At 51.4% G+C, this 18,655-nt stretch overlaps 1 protein-coding gene across 1 annotated transcript; it reads left to right on the top strand.

The window, feature by feature from the left end:
• The first annotated feature begins 468 nt into the window (after positions 1-468).
• Positions 469-9,495, top strand: ARL5C (ARF like GTPase 5C). Its single transcript, XM_032791337.2, has 5 exons — positions 469-539; positions 1,476-1,623; positions 3,730-3,813; positions 5,166-5,317; positions 7,736-9,495. Exons 2-5 carry the CDS (start codon positions 1,480-1,482, stop codon positions 7,782-7,784), a joined length of 429 nt encoding a protein of 142 aa, XP_032647228.1. The 5' UTR covers positions 469-539; positions 1,476-1,479; the 3' UTR covers positions 7,785-9,495.
• Positions 9,496-18,655: the final 9,160 nt, after the last annotated feature.

Genomic DNA, 18,655 nt, shown 5'->3' on the forward strand with positions numbered 1-18,655 from the left:
AGTCCTTGCACCAAAGAGCTTATGGTATAAATAGACAAGACAACATGTGAGGGAAACTGAGGCACGGAGCTGAGCCATGACTGGCCCAACGCTGCACAGCAGATCAGTGGCAGAGCTGGTTCCCAGTCCAATGCTCTATCTGTTAGATCCTTGGAAACTGTCAGTCCCTCTCTAGCCACAGTGCTATTCCAGATCTGCTCCCTGGGGTGATCCCAGTCCAGTGTAGACGGGAGGCCTTGGAATCTTGCGTCACTCGGCTCATGGATTTTTATGTCCCCGTGTTTAAAACGCTGCTGCTCAGCTCCCGCTCTCTGCTTGTCCCCGACGAGAACCAGCCTGCTCACTGAAAGCTGTCTGATTTTCCAAGTATTGGACGGTGGGGCAGGAAGCTGGGTTACACCCTGGGTTGGCTGGATTTGCTGGTGCCTTTGCCTGACTCTGCTAGCTTCCTCCTGACCCTGCCTCTTTGCTTCTGCAGAGCACAAGGTGATCATTGTTGGCCTGGACAATGCAGGGAAGACCACCATCCTCTACCAGTTGTGAGTATTCCCATCCCTTCATCTCCCATTCAGAGTCAAACCGCCAGCCAGATGGCTGAGGGGGGAGATGATGTATCCCTGCCCAACCCCCTCTGCTACAGAGCCTCCCCCAGCAGGCAGCAAATGGTTGCAGCAAAACAAAGATGCCTGCATCCTATCTTCACATTCCAGAAGGCAACAGGGGTTAAACTGAAATCACCAAGGGGGGGTGGGGCTCCACAGAGGCCTAGTCTGAAGTTGTTTCTATTAAGCCTAGAGGCCCCAGTTGAGATCAGGAGTCTATTGTGCCAGGTGCTGTACAAACCCATAGTAGGAGATTGATCCGAGTAAGGTAGAACCTCAAGTTATGAACTGACCAGTCAACCACACCCCTCCTTTGGAACCGGAAGTACACAATCAGGCAGCAGCAGAGACGGAAAAAAACCCCAAATACAGTACAGTGCTGAGTTAAACTTAAACTATCTGAAAAAAGGGATAGTTAAGAAAAAAATACCTGATACGGTAAGGAAACTTGCATTTAAATTAAGGTGGCTGAAAGCAGCATTGTTCTTCTGCACTGTAAAGTTTCAAAGCTGTATTCAGCCAATGTTCAGCTGTAAACTTTTGAAAGAACCAGAATGTTTTGTTTGGCATTCCGAACTTCCTTGGAGGTTCTACTGTAGACAAGACAAATGGTGGGAGGAGGGGGAGTATTACAGGTGGGAAACTGAGTCAGAGAGATGCTAAAGTCAGTTGCTCAAGAGTCAGTGTCAGAACAAGGAATTAAACCCAGGTCTCTAGAATCCCCATCTGGTGCCTTAACCACAAGGCCATCCTGGCTCCATGCTCATTTGCTTCTTGGGAAGCACCTGGTGTGCCCCATTCTAGGGGGCAAGGGAGGGTCCGGTGCTGGGTTATGCCGGGGTGGCTCTGATGCCTGGCCTGTGCCTCCCACAGCCTCATGAACGAGGTGGTGCACACGTCACCCACCATCGGCAGCAATGTGGAGGAGATCATCCTGAGGAAGACCCACTTCCTGATGTGGGACATCGGGGGGCAGGAGACGCTGCGGTCCACTTGGAACACCTACTACTCCAACACAGAGGTAAGGGGCCACGTGTGAGCAGCAGCACCATCCCTTCCGGGCTGACTGCACTGGCCCTGTGATGCTCGCCTGAGCTTCATTTGCTTGGCAGATTGGAGAAGCTGGCGGATTTTCTTATAGTTACAGTGGAAGGGAGAAGCTGAGTGACCACGATGGCAGCCAGATGTGTGCGCAGATGCTCCTCAGCCCTGACCCACAGCCCGCTCTGCTACTCCAGTGCTGGGACCCCTGCATGCAGCTCTGCCTGCTATGTCTGTGTTAGGATAGCCTCCCGCACCTCAACCAATGCAGAGCAATCCTGCCCACACCACCCCTTCCAGTTGTATTCTTGGGGACCCACCAGCCCTGCCAGTGTGCCTCGGTCCTGACAAGCAGCCCCTCGGCGACTCTAGTCCTTGATCCAAACACGACTCTGCTGACGCACCTGTGTACTAGTGTTATTCCAACCTTGGGCTCCATGTCGCTCTGCCATAACCAAGCGGTTCCATGTGCTACCCTCGAAGCAAGAGGCTAGCTGACAGCCTCCCTCGCTTTCTCTGCCATGTCTCCTCCTCATGCCACAGCCCAGTGCCCGGGATTCCCTTGCTCTGGGATGTGGGCAGCCGGCAGCAGCTGCGTCTGCTCTAAGAGGTGCCTCGGAGGTAGCTGCTGGAGCAGGGATGAGTGGCCTCACGCTGTTAGATTCCCACTGGGAAAGCTGATTTGATCAGGTTCTGTTGCTATTTCAGACTCTTACACTTGTATAGCAGCATCAGGTGGGATTTTCATAGGCATCCGAATCCCCTTGGGTTTGAGTTCCTAATTCCCCCCAGCTCCTCTGGCAACCCCAATTTGAGCGCCTGATCCTGCATAGCAGTGCTTATTCGAGCGATCACTTCTATTGATGTTAATGGGGCTTCTTGCTGGGTAAAGATGGCAGAGTCGGACCCTTCCTTTCTAACTTGTTGAATATCGCGCTGCTCCTTTAAGGAGAACGGAGCTTCAGAGAGTGAACAGATTTTTACTGGGGCAAGGCAGGAAGCAGGTGGGAATTTGGGGGGAAGGATCCAGAGGAGGTGCCACTTCTCTAAACAGGGTGGGTTTTCCCCTTTTGTCTCAGCTTGTTTTGAATGGGATTAAAATACTATCCCAGAGGGAAGAGGGCCCTGGCAAAGATCCCCAGCTGTTTCAGCAGCACAGAGAGAGGCAGGGAGCCGAGTTCAAACACGTCCTTTGTCCTTCCTTCCTGGCCAGCATTCCTGACATAACTCGAGCTGGAATTTCTTTCCCGCTGCCGTCCGTATTCTGTTTCGCGATTCAGAACAGGTCTTGCAAGAGTGCAAGATTGCTGTTAACTTTCCCCCCGCTCCAAAGCCCCAAGCCAGTCGGGTTTGGCTGTGACATTACAATGAATTATTCGTTGTGGGGTAGCACCTAGGACCCCATGCACTAGGTGCTGTACAGCCACAGAGCAAACGTTGGCTTGGTCATTAATGAATGGCTCCGGGGGGTGGAGTCAGTGTCTTTCCTGGTTACCATGGAAAGTTAGTCCATGGGGAGCTCTTCTTTATTTGTGTTGCAGTAGGGGCTAGAGGGGCCAATTGAGATTGGGGCATCATTGTGCTAGGGGCTGTACATGTACATAGTGGCACAGTCCCTGCCCCAGTGAGCTGTAATGTACAGACAAGCCTATCTTGGGAGAGAGAATTATTCTCCACAGATGGGGAAACTGAGGCACAGAGTGGCTGCAACTTGGCCAGGGTCACCCAGGGCATCTGTGGCAGAGGCAGGAATTGACCCCAGGCCTCCCGAGTCCCAGCCCAAGGCCATCCTTCTGTGAAATGATTGTTTCACTTCCTTGGGGTCTCTGGTGTCGTGCCAGTCCTCCGCAGAGCTTCCCAGGCTAGACATGAGCTGAATTTCAGATGTCAGATAGCAGCAGGAGAACGTGTTTGTGCAGCATCTAGCACGGCAGGGTCTGGGTCCTAAGAGCTCCGCTAATACACCTGCTAATTTGCTGTGCCCACCCGAGCTGGGTCCTACTCCACCTGCAGCTCTTGAGCCAGGCCTCAGATGTTAGCCCAGGACCAGGCTGTTTCATTGACATCTGCTCTTTCCACCCCCCAGTTTGTCATCCTGGTGATTGACAGCACCGACCGCGAGCGGCTGACAGTGACGAAAGAGGAGCTGTACAAGATGCTGGCCCATGAGGTGAGTTAGCGCTAGGGTCGCCCTTCGTGGCCGCAGCCTCATGTTCAGAGTAAAGCTGCTTTAGTCTAGTGAGTTGGGGGCAGATCCCTGAGCGATGTTGCTGGGAACTTTGTGATGCTCCATCCCACTCAAGAGGACCTTATGCATTAGAGGCAGGGTACCCAGCTCTTTCAGGCACAGGGCCCCAGCCATCCGTAGCATAGGCGCCAACTCCTTGGGTGCTCCAGGATTGGAGTGTCCAAGGGGAAAAATTGGTGGGTGCTCTGCACCCAGCAGCAGCGCCCTGCCCTCTGCCTCTTCCCCGAGTGCACTGCATGCCTGCTTTTTCCCCCGGCTCCCAGCGCTTGCCCCTGCAAAACAGCTGTTTCGCATGGCAAGTGCTGGCAGGGAGTGGGGAGGAAGGGAAACACTACGTGCTCGGGGAAGTGGCTGGGCCGGGCCAGGGATTTGGGGAAGGGGTTGGAATGGTGGCGGGGCTGGGCGAGGGGTGCAAGCACCCGCTGGCACTGGGGAAAGTTGGTGCCTATGATCCGTACCACGGAGCCCTAGTTGCATTATCCCCCGTGCTCTGTAGAAATCCCTGGGCTCGTTCTGCAGGTAGTCGCTCTGCGAGGTGTCTCTGTATTGCCCACATAGGGACTGATGGATCATAAAGCAGCTCCTCGCTTTCCTTCGGCTGCTGGGTGTCACGCGAAACAAGTTTGTCAAGTCTGGTGTCCCGTTCAGAATGGGCTTTGTGGAGTGTTCTGAATTATTCAGTAGCACCGAGAGGCCCCAGCTGAGGTCGAGGCCTCATCGTGCCAGGCACTTACAGCCCCCTGTGCTGACGAGGTCACAATCTAAATAGCCACAGGGTGGAAGGGGAAACCGAGGCAGTGACTTGCACAGTGTCACGTGGCAGAGGTGGGAACAGAACCCAGGTGTCCTGACTCCCAGCCCAGTGCCCGGCTCGCTTGGTCACTGGCCAAGCTATGGGTGTCTGGATTCATCTGGTCCTCATCACTCTAGTGTCAATGCACAGGGCTCAGGTTAACCAGACCTCTTCAGGGTCCCTTACGGTTGCCAGCCCACGTGTGCCCATCTCCTGGTCTTTTCATAAATTGGGAGCCTCTGTGGTGCTTTATTCCAGTGCCGGGGGTGGGGGCAGAGGTTTCTCCAGTGCCAGGAACCTCAGCCAGTGATTGCATTAGGACATCAGGCTGGTGGAATGTCTCCTGTCCGAAGCTGCGCCACCTTAGTGCCTAGCACTGCTTCCCTGCCGCTTAGCAGCACCATAGGGCTGGGGGATGTTCACGTGTGGGGGGAGCTGAATGGAAGGGGGAGAAAGTTAACGGTGGGATTTCTCTCCTCAGGACCTGCAGAATGCAGCAGTCTTGATATTTGCCAACAAGCAGGATGTAAAGAACTCCATGACTACCTCTGAGATCTCCAAGTTCCTAACCCTCAGCTCCATCAAGGACCACCCATGGCACATCCAGGGCTGCTGCGCTCTCACGGGAGAGGGGTGAGTGCACAACAGAGTAAACTAGGCAGTCCCTTTTGGTGCTTAAGTGTCCTGTGGAACTCTCTCCCACAAGGCAGAAGTGAGGCACAGAGCTTAATGGCATTCAGCAAAAGGTTAGGGGTACAGCTGACTGAAAAATTTCTGTGTCAACTGTTTTTGGTAGAGAACTGGATTTTTGCTTAAAGGATATTTGTTGTGAAAAGTGTTTGCTTTATGCCTGAAAGCCAAAATACTTTGACTTGGAAATGCGGTCCTGGTTGGAAATGCTGGCGTTCAGTTGCTTCCTGTTCCCAGTCTCCTCCCAGCCGGACTACATCTTCCATGATGCACCACGGCCACGGAATCTTATGATGCACGAGGGAAGCTTGTGATGCATCATGGGAGATGTAGTTCAGAAGCCTCATGCTCCCATTCACTTCTATAGACAAGGTTTCAGCTCAGACTACAACTCCCATGAGGCACCTGGGTGGCATTTCCAAATTTAAGTATTTTGCTATTTGAACTGCTGCTGAAAATGTACTTTTCCATGGGGAGAAACCCCAGAACCAGCTCTAGGTGGGGACATAGAGATAATCAGCACATCGAATGTCTTGTTAGGCTGGGTAGGACTATCTAAGGGCTAGAACCCTCCTGTGCCAAGTCGTGAGCCACTTTCTTCCATAGTTGTTCGCTACAGGGTTCCTTGTAGCTTCCAGTTCTGACCACTGTTACGAGACGGGAGACTGAGGTAGATGGACAGCATGGCAGTTCCTGTGGGCTCCCTTCTTCCCTTGCTTGGCACGGGTGTTTGGGGGCACCTTGCAGTTGATTAGCTGGGGAAGTGCTTGGCTTGTGGGTACTCATGCAATGATCTATGCTGGCTCTATTGGGGGTTGTGCTGTCCTCTCCGCAGGTCAGTAGCACTGAGTCGGGGAAAGAAGCCAATAGAAGGTCAGGTGATTCCTGTAACTAACTAGAACTGCTGGGGTCCTGCACAGCTGGTGCTGGAGGGGAGATTCTGCCAGTACAGATGTAGGCAGAGTCCCCACACATACAGCCCAGGCAGACGCACATCCCAGCCCTGGCCTGCAATGACTTGCGTTTAAATGTTCCAGCCACCTCTAAGTGTTTGTTGTGTGCAACTGGCACCCTTATCTGTGAGGCGCTGGATGTAGTGGTTAGAGCAGGGGACTGAACTAGGACTCCAGCAATCATCTGTTGTGAGGTGAGTGGGATCTAGTGGTTAATGCAGAGGACTGGGAGTAAGGACTCTGGTTCCATTTCCATACTGGGAGGGAAAAGGGGTGTAGTGGTTAGCGCAGAGGGATTCCTGGGTGCTCCCTCAGCTCTGTCCCTGAGTTAGTGTGACTGTGTGCAAGGCACTTTACCTCTGACTCAGTTTCTCTATCAGTAGAGTGGGAGCCGCTCCTAGGAGTTCATCACTTCATTTTTTCCAAACATCTCAAACAAAAGGCAGAAGCCTCATCTCTGCCCCAGGGCGCTCAGGTAGTGCCGTGACTCACACGGCCAGAATCCTTCCAGCACCAGCTGTGCTGGCTTCATGTGAACAGCCTGGGAATAGATGCCAGGAGGCATGATGAGTGTTTGCTCAGTTTGCGGACGCAAGCTCTGGGGACAGGTGCGCCTGTCTGGGTCGCGTCAGGTTGGCTGGTATTCGACCTACAGGCTGAGTAGCTGGGGCTTGGTTAACCAATGACTCACTGCTCAGATGAAACGTAATCCACCTTGTCTCTAGCCCCTTGTCTCACCTCCCAGCCTGTAAAGGGGCCCTGCCTTTCTCTGTTCTCCTCAAGGCCTTTCGATAGCAGGAGGCTGACTCAGCTGTGATTGTGGGATAATCGGGCTTCTCAACCTCTAGAAATCGGTGTCTCCCCAAAGTGGAGCCTGCTCATAAGCACAGGCTGCTGCTGTTTGCTTTGCCGATGATAAGGACACCCTGGACAGTCCTTGGGGGACTGTTGTGTGGAGAGCCAGGGACTGGAGCTACTTGCGTTGTATTGAAATGGAGGCAGCGCGATCTAGTGGTTAGAGCAAGAGGGGGCTGAGGCAGGATCTATGGGTTCTTCTTTCAGCTTTGGGGAGGCAGTGCAGTGTAGCAGTTAGAGCTGGGAGTGGGGTTCTGCGTCTGACCTTTGCAAAGGGAGTGGGATCCAGTGGTTAGAGCAGGGGAGCTGGGAGTCAGGACTCCTGGTTTCTCTTCCTGCCTCTGGTCAGAGAGTGGGTTTTATTGGTTAGAGCAGGGGAGCTGGCAGCCAGGTTTCCTGGGTTTTCTTCCCAGCTCTGCCCCTGACCTGCTGAGCAGCGCAGGCCTTTCACATCCTTGCCCTGTGCCTCAGTTTCCTTATTCTGTAACCCTCTGGCAGGTGGTATCAGTGCAGAGTGTGGTTTTTAATGCGTGTTCTCTCCCCATTCGTGCAGCTTGCCAGCTGGCTTGGAGTGGATGAAGTCTCGAGTAGCAGCCAACTGACACATCTGGCCAGACATATCACGGAACAGTGCAAAGCTCTCAAGCATCTTATTTATTTTTTTATACATGTGAGTTTCAGCCTGGACTTCCCTTCTAAAGCAGCTGAAGCTGGAATTTTGTACGGACAGTGTATTTCCGAGCCCGGGTCAGCATGGGAGCTGGTCCCTCCTGGATTGCATGTCTGGAAGGAATCTGGATCATATCTGCTGGGTCGTGGGTCCGTTCTGGATTGTGTCTCTGAGGGGAGTCGGTTCTGGGTCATCTCTCTTCTGGATCACATCTGCAGAGAGGGAAACCAATAGGAAGAAATCCTCTGCTCCGGGCCTGCACTTAAGTAAAAGCTGGAACAAAGACGCCTGGAGCATGGGAATTTTACGCACACGCAGGCCCAGCGCCGCTTCCAGCAGATTTACCAATAAGCTATGAAAGGAAGAACCTCCCTCTCTGGAGTCCAGTTAACAGGAAATGCCTTAGATCTTCAGATGGGGATTGGGGATAAACTTTGCTAGAGGGCTGAGGAGGGGGGTAATAACCTTTAAACCCCAGTGCCCCTTTGTGCTGCCTATGCTCTTCTCCAAACTCGGGTGGTGTTCAGGGTGAGCATCCGAAACCTTCGGGACACTGACATTTCCCAGGATTTGCTCTGCGATCATCCCCGGGTCACTCAGCGACACATCGACCAGCGCGCACTGGATGTTTCCTACCATTGGTGCTTTCCCTTGGCCTATCTGATCGAGGCCTTGAACATCTTGTATTTTATATTTTTTAACACAAGCAGGAAAGGGCCGGCTCCGTGGCTCTGTTCCTGAGTATTTCTCTCTTCTGCCGTGGCCCTGGAGCAAGAACACAGATCTATATTCAGGCCCCTCCTCCAGCACCGTTGGAGGGCAGAGATTCAGTGAGGGTGGGGAAATACGTATGGGTGGGAAGAGCTGCCCCAGCCTCGCCCCGGGGAGCAATTTCCCCATTTCCCCCTTCACAACGGTTCATACCCATCTCTTCCACCAGGAGCCGCTAATGGGTCAGGCCCAGCAGGGCCAGATCCAAGCTTCACTTGATCCGTGTGGGACCTGGCATCAGGACCAAATCCATGCCATGGATCCGGACTCAGGGATGTTTGGGTCTGACCTAGCCAGCCCGTGTCCCATTTTTATTGAAGACTGAGTCTCACTCCGGAGGCAGCAGGAGCTGACGGTCAGGGGGACCCACCTGGGTTCTGCTCTCGCAGACTTGTGGGGAATGACGTAGCTCTTCTGTACCTCAGTTTACCCTATTGGCAAGTGCCTGCCTTTGTAGAGTGACCTGGAATCCCTGGATGTGAAGGATGCTGGATAAGCACAAGGGACTCGGGGTGGGGGTGAGGGGAGGTCATTATCAGAGGTTCCACTGTTTGGTGCAGTGCTCTAAACTGGTGTGACCCCAAAACCCACTGGAAAGGTGCCTGTTGAATCCATTGGGCTCTGGATCAGCCCCTTAACGAATCTTCTTCAGTTAAGTGCTTTTAACTAATTAAACTTGTTCCATGAATTTGCATTTGCACAGGCCCCCTGCCAGGCTCAGAGGAGCGGGACAGCGTGTCACAGCTTCCTGCCTTGGGCTCAGATGGGGTTTTTACGATTTCTGGGATGATCCATTTGACTCTCCAGTTCTGTATTTTTTATAAAACTTGTGTCTTGTATTTTATACCTGATTAAAGGCTCCACTATTTAATTTTTTGCACGATTGGGGTCTTGTCTTTTATTAGCTTTTCCATCCTTGTGGATAAGGCGCTGGGCTAGGATCCAGGAGATTTGGGTTTAATTCCTAGCTCTGCTGCAGACTGCCTGTGGGATCTTGGGCAAGTCAATTTGGCCCAGATCCTAAAAGGAGTTTAGGCACCTAACGTCCATGGATTCAATTGGAATTAAGCCCCTAAATAGCTTTGAAGATCTGGACCTCAGTTCTTCCATCTGTGAAATGGGTATAAAAAACCCTTCCTTCCCCCAACTTGATCCTTGTGTGTCTATTTGTTTTCTTTATATATTGTGCTCATCACAATGGCATCGGAGCCCCTTCCAGTAGTTCATTAAGCAACATGACTAACGTCTGTCACGTGTTTTGTTCTTTCATCTGCTCCCCATGGGGGGAACAAGTGTGTGTGCAGTGGAGTGTTTTATTTTGGAAAATTTTTATTAATAGATCTGTGCCCGTTGCTCTGTTTTTATGTTGCAGACGGGCAGGTCAAAGAAATGCACCTGCAACTTTAAGTGGAAGGCAAGGGAGCTCATTTCAGTCTTGGGACAGCCCCTGGCAAAGCTGTCCCCTGCCTTATTGATATTAAGCTCTCTAGGGTGGGAGCCTGTCTTACTATACTTACGTGCCATGCTCAGCACAGGGGTATCCCAATCTCAGCCGGGGTCTGTAAGCACCATTGAAACACACACATCACTGTTCCTGGTTCCAGCACAGAGCATGAGCCCAAGAGGATTCTATTCATATTTAGTTCTAGTGTTCATTGGTAAGGAAGGAAACCCATGATGTTTGCATGTCAAATTCTGCATTCTAGCAGAGTGCCAGCTCTGATGTAGTTAAGGTAGCAAAGGCCGTATTGTTCAAAGGACACTTCTTTGAAGGGCACCAACATCCACAAGCTGACTTGGATTGCTGTAAAATTTAGTATGCCTCATGGGGGTGCAGGAGAGGATTAGTGATCCAAATTTGGGGTCAGTGGAACAAGGGGTTCCTGAGATACAGCCCCCCCCAACACCATGTCATAAAGCTGACACTTTCCACTGGCCTGTTTTTGTCTGAGCTGTCAGTTTCTCCCATTGCCTTCGATCAGCACCACAGAAACCCATCCCATTGCACATGTGGCCTGCTGGGCTTTGTCCGCTTTGGGACCCTGGTTGGCAGCAGCAAAGTTCAGTGACAAAATTCCTGGCCTCTGTTGGCCATTTCTAGCCTGCCTTTCCTTGCAGTCCCATTGTCTTCCACTTTCCAGCTCAGAAAGGGTTAATGAGCAGGAGGGGCAGAACCTGCCTCCTTAAAATGTTTTATTTAGATCAGAAGAGGTTCAAGTTGAGGATGTTGGATAACTTGTCGCCACTTGCCCTGTGGCCTCTTCCTGTTGCCAATTCTGCGGGTCAAGCACCTGATTTGTATCTTGCGGTGCGGTGGGTTGGAAGCCTGTCCTGTGCTGGTTGTGGCCAGCTGATTGGTGCATAGGGAAGTCTGTACAGGAGCCAGGAGATATGGGGGGAAGGTGCCCCTCTGCCTCGGGCATGCGGAGCCCCTTGCGTGACAGGAGTGGGTGAGTGTTTCTTGGGCACTTTGCACTATTGCCAGTCAGGTGGCCAGCAGGACTGGTCTCTAGCCGGGCCCCTGGGTGTTATACGCTGCCGGTGTGGGGTGCGTTCTCACAGGCTCAGCATTAAAGGCTGCAGGTGACGGAGCTGATCATCGCTGGCCTAGGAGCTGAGCTGAGTCAGCAGGGCATTGGGCGGAGCCCGCTTGTGGGGTAATTTTACCTCCATGTGAGAGAGGAGCTGTGCATGTGTCTGTCTCTGAATGGAAACCCCGTGAGCTCACAGCTGTACGTAAACCTCAGGGAGGCAGCTGGGCCTAACGACATTACAGAGAGACATAAACAGGAAGTGCAGGGAGGTGCTTTGTAGGGCAGGGATCTGTGCAGCGGCAGCTGAACATAATCAGCATGTTGCTCCGGCACCACACCAGATGCAGCGCCTCCAGCCGGGCAACCCGCTGCCCCTCCCTCCGGCAGATCTCAAAGCACTTGCACATTTACTGGCCAAGCCTCCCAGGTGCCCTGGGACTAGAGAGAGGTGATTGTCCCCACCTCGCACAGAGGTGAGTGTGGGACTAAAGGAGCCAACACAGTTTCAGGTCTTCCTTTAAAAAAAATTATTGCCTGGATCTTCCCCCACCCCTGTTGGATTCCTGTCTCTGGGGAAAGGTCGGCATTGCTGTCTAGTGGGCTGAGTGCTGGGCTCCGAGTAGGGCTGGGGCTAAGTGACTTTACCAAGGTTGTACAGAGTCACCGGGAGACCTGGGAATGGAACCCAGGAGTCCTGACTCCTAGTCACCCTACACTTAAGTACTGGATGTTATGTGATCTGGAATTCAACTCCTGGGCTCATGCACTAAGGCCTGGAATATGCCGTGCTCCACATGCTGGGGAAATGGCTCTGACATGAGCAATTAGTTAATTAACACAACTCAGCCACTAATAAGGGGAGGACAGGTAAACAAGCACTGGTGCCATGGGAGAGGTAGAGTGCCCAGTGCCTGAGGCTGGTAGCAGCTGTCTCATGTACACAGGGCTCTGTATAGCCACATCCACTGAACTTGACCTGGACTCTGCCTCTTGCCACAGATCTGTGGTCTAGAATCCCAACTTTAATATTTTTAAAAAGCATGTTCCTGACTGTGAAGAGAAGCTTACTGATTTTAATTGCTGGGGCATTTTCTTCCTGAGTCTGCACATGTCCTGAAACAATAGCTTAGAGAGGTGTGAACTCTCACATTAATAACAAGGGTGCATTAACTCTGGAACCCACTGATATTCATTTAAATCTCAACACTATTAACTCTTTCACTGCTCATCGTTTTAGCAAAAACATCCAGCAGCACAGAGCAGGAAGTTAAGATGTTCTATTGTGCCTGCAATAAGCAAGTGGGCGGAGGGGCTGAATTAGATTCTTTCTTTACGTGAACTCTCAAAAATGCAACAGTTCCCATTTTAACTCCATTGCTGTACTGAATTTCCTTTGCCTGAGCACCTTCTAGTGTTCTCGTGTGTACGTGTCTGCTCCCACCTGCTCTAGTCAATAAGCTTTAGATACAACACATGAGCCCCACGCTGCTGCTGACCCACTTCCTCAGAGAAGCTTGAACGTATGACTCAGCAAACACAGAAGGCAAGTCAAAAGAACCCACAATGACTTAAATATCACAAGTGTTTTTTCTTTTTTAAATACAATCTCTTGATTTTTGCAGAATTGTGAGCACTGGGGCTGGTAACATCATTAATCTAGTGGAGAAAAGGAGAAAAAACCAAGGGCTAGGAGCTGAAGTTGGTGGGGGCAGGGGGAAATCAGACTGAAAGGGGACCAAAAGCCACATCTCTACCTGTGAAGGTAACAGTGATGAACTGCTGAAATAGCTCCTCGAGGGATGCGCTATGGCTTCTTATTGCTTGTATTTTAGTAGCATCATGGATGCCCATTTGTGGCCCGGCACCTCACTGCACTGAACAAGTGTCACGACTTCTAGAGGTAAAAAGAAGGCACTTGGATTTGATCTAGGGACTGCTTGAGCTGTAGTCAAATGTTCGACCACAGAGCTAGCCCCACTTTGTATTCAAGTGGTGCTGTGGTGTCCTACAAAAGGTAGCTAAAGCCGCGTGCTTCCTTTGCACTGCAGCTCTAGATGTCTGCGATATGAAAGAGGCACCTTGGCTCAGATCCTCAAAGGTATTTAGGCATCTGCCTCACTAAAATACTTTTGAAGCTCTGGGCTCTTGTGTTTTAATTACAGAATTGCGTATCCAGTGGAACTGTGACAAAGTGCTAAAGACCAAAATTCCCTTGTTTCACTAGGGCATTGAAATCCAAGCAGTGGCATGCTCCAAACCACGCCTTCTCTCAGTGCAGGCTCTCTAGGAATCAAACCCTGCCTGTGGATTACTTTGAATTGCATTTACCTGCATGTGCTAAGGGGGACTGCTGCATTAGCCATGAGACTACTGGATCTTTGTAACAATGAGCCGCTTTTCAGCTACGCCTGCCCCGATTAACAGAACTATTAGGCCTAACTTATTTGTTCAAAGCCCTGTAACACACTGCATTTCCTCTGCTCACGCTGCGCCAGACAGTCACTAGGCAACAAGGAGATAGTACTTATTGCCAGCTAGCCTTATGAACAGGTAATGTAAGCGGTAAGGCAGTGGGGGAGATGTGTCACTCAGTGGTGGAGCATTTGACTGCAGATCAAGAAATCTGTGGTTAACTTGCAGGTGCTACCTTCTCTCTTTTCCTGGGAGCAGCTACCATACCTTTGTGTTGATCTCCACACAAAGAGAAATTGAATTCTGCAGGCTATGATAACAGTAATCGAATATCAGGCTTCCAATACTGCACTGATTGCCATGGGGAATATAGGAAACAGTGTGAGGTCTCCCCAGTATGTACACACAGAGTACAGCAAAGCTATGCCCATGCACGCACACGCTATGGGAGAATACAGCAATCACACACACAACGATGTGCAGAAATCCAGGGCATTATTGCAGGGAACAGCCAGTGCTTTGAAGCATCAGGTCATGCCATAGCTCAATGGTTTGAGCCGCCATTGATAAAAAGCCAGGCCCCTGAGTGCTGAAGAATCTTACATGTTTATTTGAGAGCAGGTCTATGTACATGCTATTTACAAGGAATAAATACAGAGCTCTTGTCCTCAGGGAAGGATGCACAGTCACCTCCTCTCTACAGCAAGGGCTTCATGCATCTCCAGTCACTTTTATCCTGCCAATACTCGAATGCTTTCCTGGAGAGGACAAGAAGGGAGCGATACAGAGGTCAGAGGGTGACTAGGCTCAGAACAGGCATTTCTGTTCTGCCCTTCTCCTCCCCACCCTGGAACTGCACAGCATACACTGGGGGTGAGGGTGTGGGTAGTATCCCCATTTTAAAGATGGAAAAACTGAGGCACAAAGTGGGGAAGGGACTCGCCCAAGGAGTCAGTGGAATAGCACCCAGAAAACTTGCAAAATTCCCCTACTCTAACCACCAGACCTCATACCCTCAGAGCAAGCAGGATGGAGTCCTGGCTAACCACTAGACCACACTCTCCTCCCATAGCCTGGGTTCGGACCTAGGAGTCCTGGGTCCCATGCCCCTGCTCTGATCAGTATAATCCACTATCCCCTTCAAGTAAAGAGCAGGGGCAATGCATCCAGTATTGCCAGGCGTTCACTAATGCCCCTGCACCTACTGCTGTATTCTGTCCTGGCAGGTCTGATAGCATGAAAGCCGCTCCCCACCTTATCCCAGAGTCCTGCCCCAGACCAGGCAGGATCTCCATAATACCTCCAGGCCCTGAGCATGCCCCACACTCACTCTCGGCCAGCAGCCCCAGTCCTGCACACCAGCCCCTCCTGGCAGGAGCAGACCTGGTTGATACTGAAGGCCAAGCCTCCCTGGGGCACAAAGCAGCTCTCGTCCAAGGCCAGCCTCTTCTTGCAAAGCAGCTCGCCATGGTGGCGGGCGCAGCAGGCAGCCATGCCACAGTCCTTGTCCTGCCGGCAGCGAGCACCTGGAGGCAAATGGGTGGTGGTGGTGAGGGATAGGCAGGCGGGCAGGGAGGGGCTTCATCCATTCCCTCCCACCATTGCCCAGGACCCCACAGCCTGCCTCTCTTGCTACTTTCCAACCCAACCAGCATAGCACCCAGTCCCTCCCATCTTGTTGGTGCAAGGGCCTCCTCCTTTGCAGACTGTGCGGCTGAACCAGTCTCCCAGAGAAACCCCACTCCTCCGGGTGCAGGAGCTGGACCCCCCATGGCTATGCCTTGCCCTGCCTCCTAGGGGAGGCACAGGGTCAGGGGGGCGTGGCTGGAGCACTCTGCCCTATGGCTAGTCTCTGTCTCCCAGTGGCCAGGTGTAACTTACAGCAGCTGGGAGGCTGCTCCGCCTTATGCCAGGGGCCCACACAGGCCTAGTGCTCAGCTTCAGAACAGTAGGAGCTCCCCATCCTGGTCATGCCTAAAGCCGAGGGATGGGATAAGGGTGACTCAGGCCTGGAAAGCGGCGCCTCTCCATGCCTTACCCTCCTGCCCATCCGGCACGGTCCTGTGGCACTTGCCAAACATACAGCTCAGGCCCCTGGCACAGTGGGTGTCGCAGCGGCAGTACTGCCACTCCTGGCGCAGGGGAAAGCACAGCCGGAAGTGCTTATCACAGAAGAGGCCGTGGGCGCAGTGTTGGTCCTGGCTACACGTTGTGGCTGCCTGGGGAAGAGACAATGCAAGGTCAGATGGGAAAGGCATGTCCCTGCTGCTTCCTTGGTGGGGGGCAGGGGAGTTGGACTGGGGAAGCAGCCCTCAGAGCTGAGTTCCTAGCACATGAGTTCTTTGCGGGAGGGGCCATGTTTTGTTGTGTTTGCCAAGCACTTGGCATCTTATGGACTTGGTCCGTTACTGGCGCTCTTAGTACAATCAGAATACTACATAGGCAAAATAATGATTAAGTCCTTGAGAACTTCTGTACTAAGCATATGGGTTAGAGCTGCTCAAAGCCAGCAGGCCACTCCTGGCAGAGACAGTTTATATAACTCACTCTAGAATTTATGGTTGGTTTTAAGCACTTCTGAGTATGAGGCTCTTTCTAACCAAAGCGCTGTTAGGAAGTTATAGACGACGATGTAGCTTTAAAAGAAAAAAATAGTTTGACATGAATAGCAATGTTTCCTTGGTTTTCTTTTATAAAGAATCTGTAAAAACAGGGTGAGGTTTTCTACAGTTTGGATTTAAACGTTGCAATACTGAGCTAGTGTATGAGAACTAGGAAGTGAAACTTAAACAGAAAACAAAGTGAAACAGATCAGCCACATCTGAGCTATAATCGGCTGAAAATTTTCCAGCTACATTTTTTTAAACCAAAAAAATCCCAATCCCTTCCCCTGCCCGCTAACATTTTTGGATTTGCAATGAAAACCTGAACATGTTTGAAGAAACATTTCAATGAGCATGAACAAAAAAATTAGTGTTTGCAAGAATTTTTGCAGGGGGTGGGGGAAGCATTTCCCAACTTAGTTCTATTTCTAACATTCCTCCCGGATTAGTAACTGGGCGGGGGGGGGCATCTAATAACACAGCTCAAGAACTGATTATGTGATATCTAAGATATATGTGGCTGTTTCCCCTTAAGGATTAAAACACCCAGGTAGGGAAGCTTTTAATAGTCATTAACTGCTTAAAGCTTCACACACCTCTTGTGAGTGTCCATTGATTTTTGAGGCCAGAGGGACCCTCTATTACAGTAGTTCTCAAATTTTTGTACTGGTGACCCCTTTCAAATAGTAAGCCTCTGAGTGTAACACCCTCCACTTATAAATTAAAACCACTTTTTTAATATATTTAACATCCATATAAAGACTGGATGCAAAGTGGGGTTTGTGGTGGAGGCTGACAGCTGGCAACCCCCTATGTAATAACCTCTCTACCACCTGAGGGGTCCCCAGAACCCCTGCTTTATTGCCTGTTTGGATCCATTGAACCTCCTAAAAATGGAGGAGATAATTCCATACCCATAAAACACCTGCTCCAGGTGAAGCTTGAACTCACAACCTCAGCATTGCTCAGTCAGGTACTGCGTGCTAACCAATTGCACTACTGGAGCACCTGATGGTGGTTTTATCTGCCTCTAAATCAGGATTGATGTGAAAACTGGTGGTGCTCTTTCAATGCATGCAACAGTCCTTTCTTCTACCCACTAAACCAGTGGTTTTCAAGTTTTTTTTCATTTGCGGGTCCCTAAAAAATTTCAAATGGTGTGAACCCCTTTGGAAATCTTAGACATAGTCTGCAGACCCCCAGGCGTCCACGGACGACAGACTGAAAACCACTGCAGTAGGCTATCAAAGGGCACCAAACGTACTGCTGCATTGGCTAGGAATTGCCCTAGGACCAGCTGCCTAGATGTCAGCAACGCTAATCTCTATGCCATGAATGCATCTGTTTTATAGTAGGAGAAAATGAGGTACAGCGAGATTATAGGGTCTGTGCAGTCAATGAAAAGATGCCTATTAATTTTACGAGGCCCTGATTTGCCACAGAACATGCAGTAACAGTGAGGGATAGAACTCAAGAGTCCTGGTGCCTTATTCTAGCTAATAGAGCAGACACCTTCCTATGATCAGAGAATAGAACCCAGGAGTTCTGACTCTTTCCTCCACCCCAAAAAAATCCCCAGCTCTAACCACTAGTCATATGCACCCCATATTACACTGCAAAGGCCGGCCTGTTAGCTGTAGGATGCACAGGGAGAAAAAGAGACCCCTCCCCGTCTCTGATGCTTGATCCCCTACAGTCAAGCCAGGCAGGCTGAAGGCTGCAGAGCAAGTGCCCACCCATCCCTTGCTTACCGCAATCTCCTTGCTGTCGGCCAGGGGGCTGGAGCTTTTGGAGAGAGTGGCCTCGTCTGGGGCGTGGTAGGGCATAGAATACAACCATGCCCAGATGTAGCCATGCGCAGCAGGCCGGGGCCACAGGAGCAAGGAGAGGAGCCAGAGTCTGGCAGGAGATGCCCACATGATGAAGATCTGGCAAATGGTAGGGGGAGGATCTTCCCTTTGGAGTGATAGGAAACCCAGCGCCAGCCCCCGGGTTTATATAGTCCAGGGCCTATCTCAGCCCCTGCTGCCAAAGCTGTTTGACCATCTAATGGGAAGGAGGAGGCAATCAGGGGTTAAAGGATTAGCATAATCACCAGCCTTCCCAAAACAGCCCCCAAAATAAACAAGCCCCCGGCAGTCTGGCTCTGGGCTCACTGAGCACACGAGGGGCAGCCCCGGGATCCCGCCACCCATTAGCCAGAGACCAGCCCCTTAATGCCTTCTGAGGGGGATATGAGTTGCAGGTCTCAGTGCAGCTCCAGCGTGCTGTGTACAAGGGCTGGGACCACACAAAGCCAATGGCTCATGGGGGCCATGCTGGGGACGCGTCTGAGGCCCTAACACACACTGGCTCACAGAATGTAGGGCCAGGCAAGCATACTCTGATCGAATTCTCTTCCTCTTTGTCTGTGCAGCACCTTGGGGCCCTGATCTCAGTTGGGGCTGCTAGATGCTCTCCTAATATAGCTATTAAGTAATAAT

Source organism: Chelonoidis abingdonii, chromosome 21 (genome assembly GCF_003597395.2).
Source record: "Chelonoidis abingdonii isolate Lonesome George chromosome 21, CheloAbing_2.0, whole genome shotgun sequence".
Classification (NCBI taxonomy): Eukaryota; Metazoa; Chordata; order Testudines; family Testudinidae; genus Chelonoidis; species Chelonoidis abingdonii.

Coding starts and splice junctions, on each gene's coding strand:
- ARL5C (XM_032791337.2), top strand. CDS start 1,480: ATGAACGAGGTGGTGCACACGTCACCCACCATCGGCAGCAATGTGGAG. Junction 3,814..5,165: donor ACAAGATGCTGGCCCATGAG/GTGAGTTAGCGC, acceptor TTCTCTCCTCAG/GACCTGCAGAATGCAGCAGT. Junction 5,318..7,735: donor TGCGCTCTCACGGGAGAGGG/GTGAGTGCACAA, acceptor CCATTCGTGCAG/CTTGCCAGCTGGCTTGGAGT.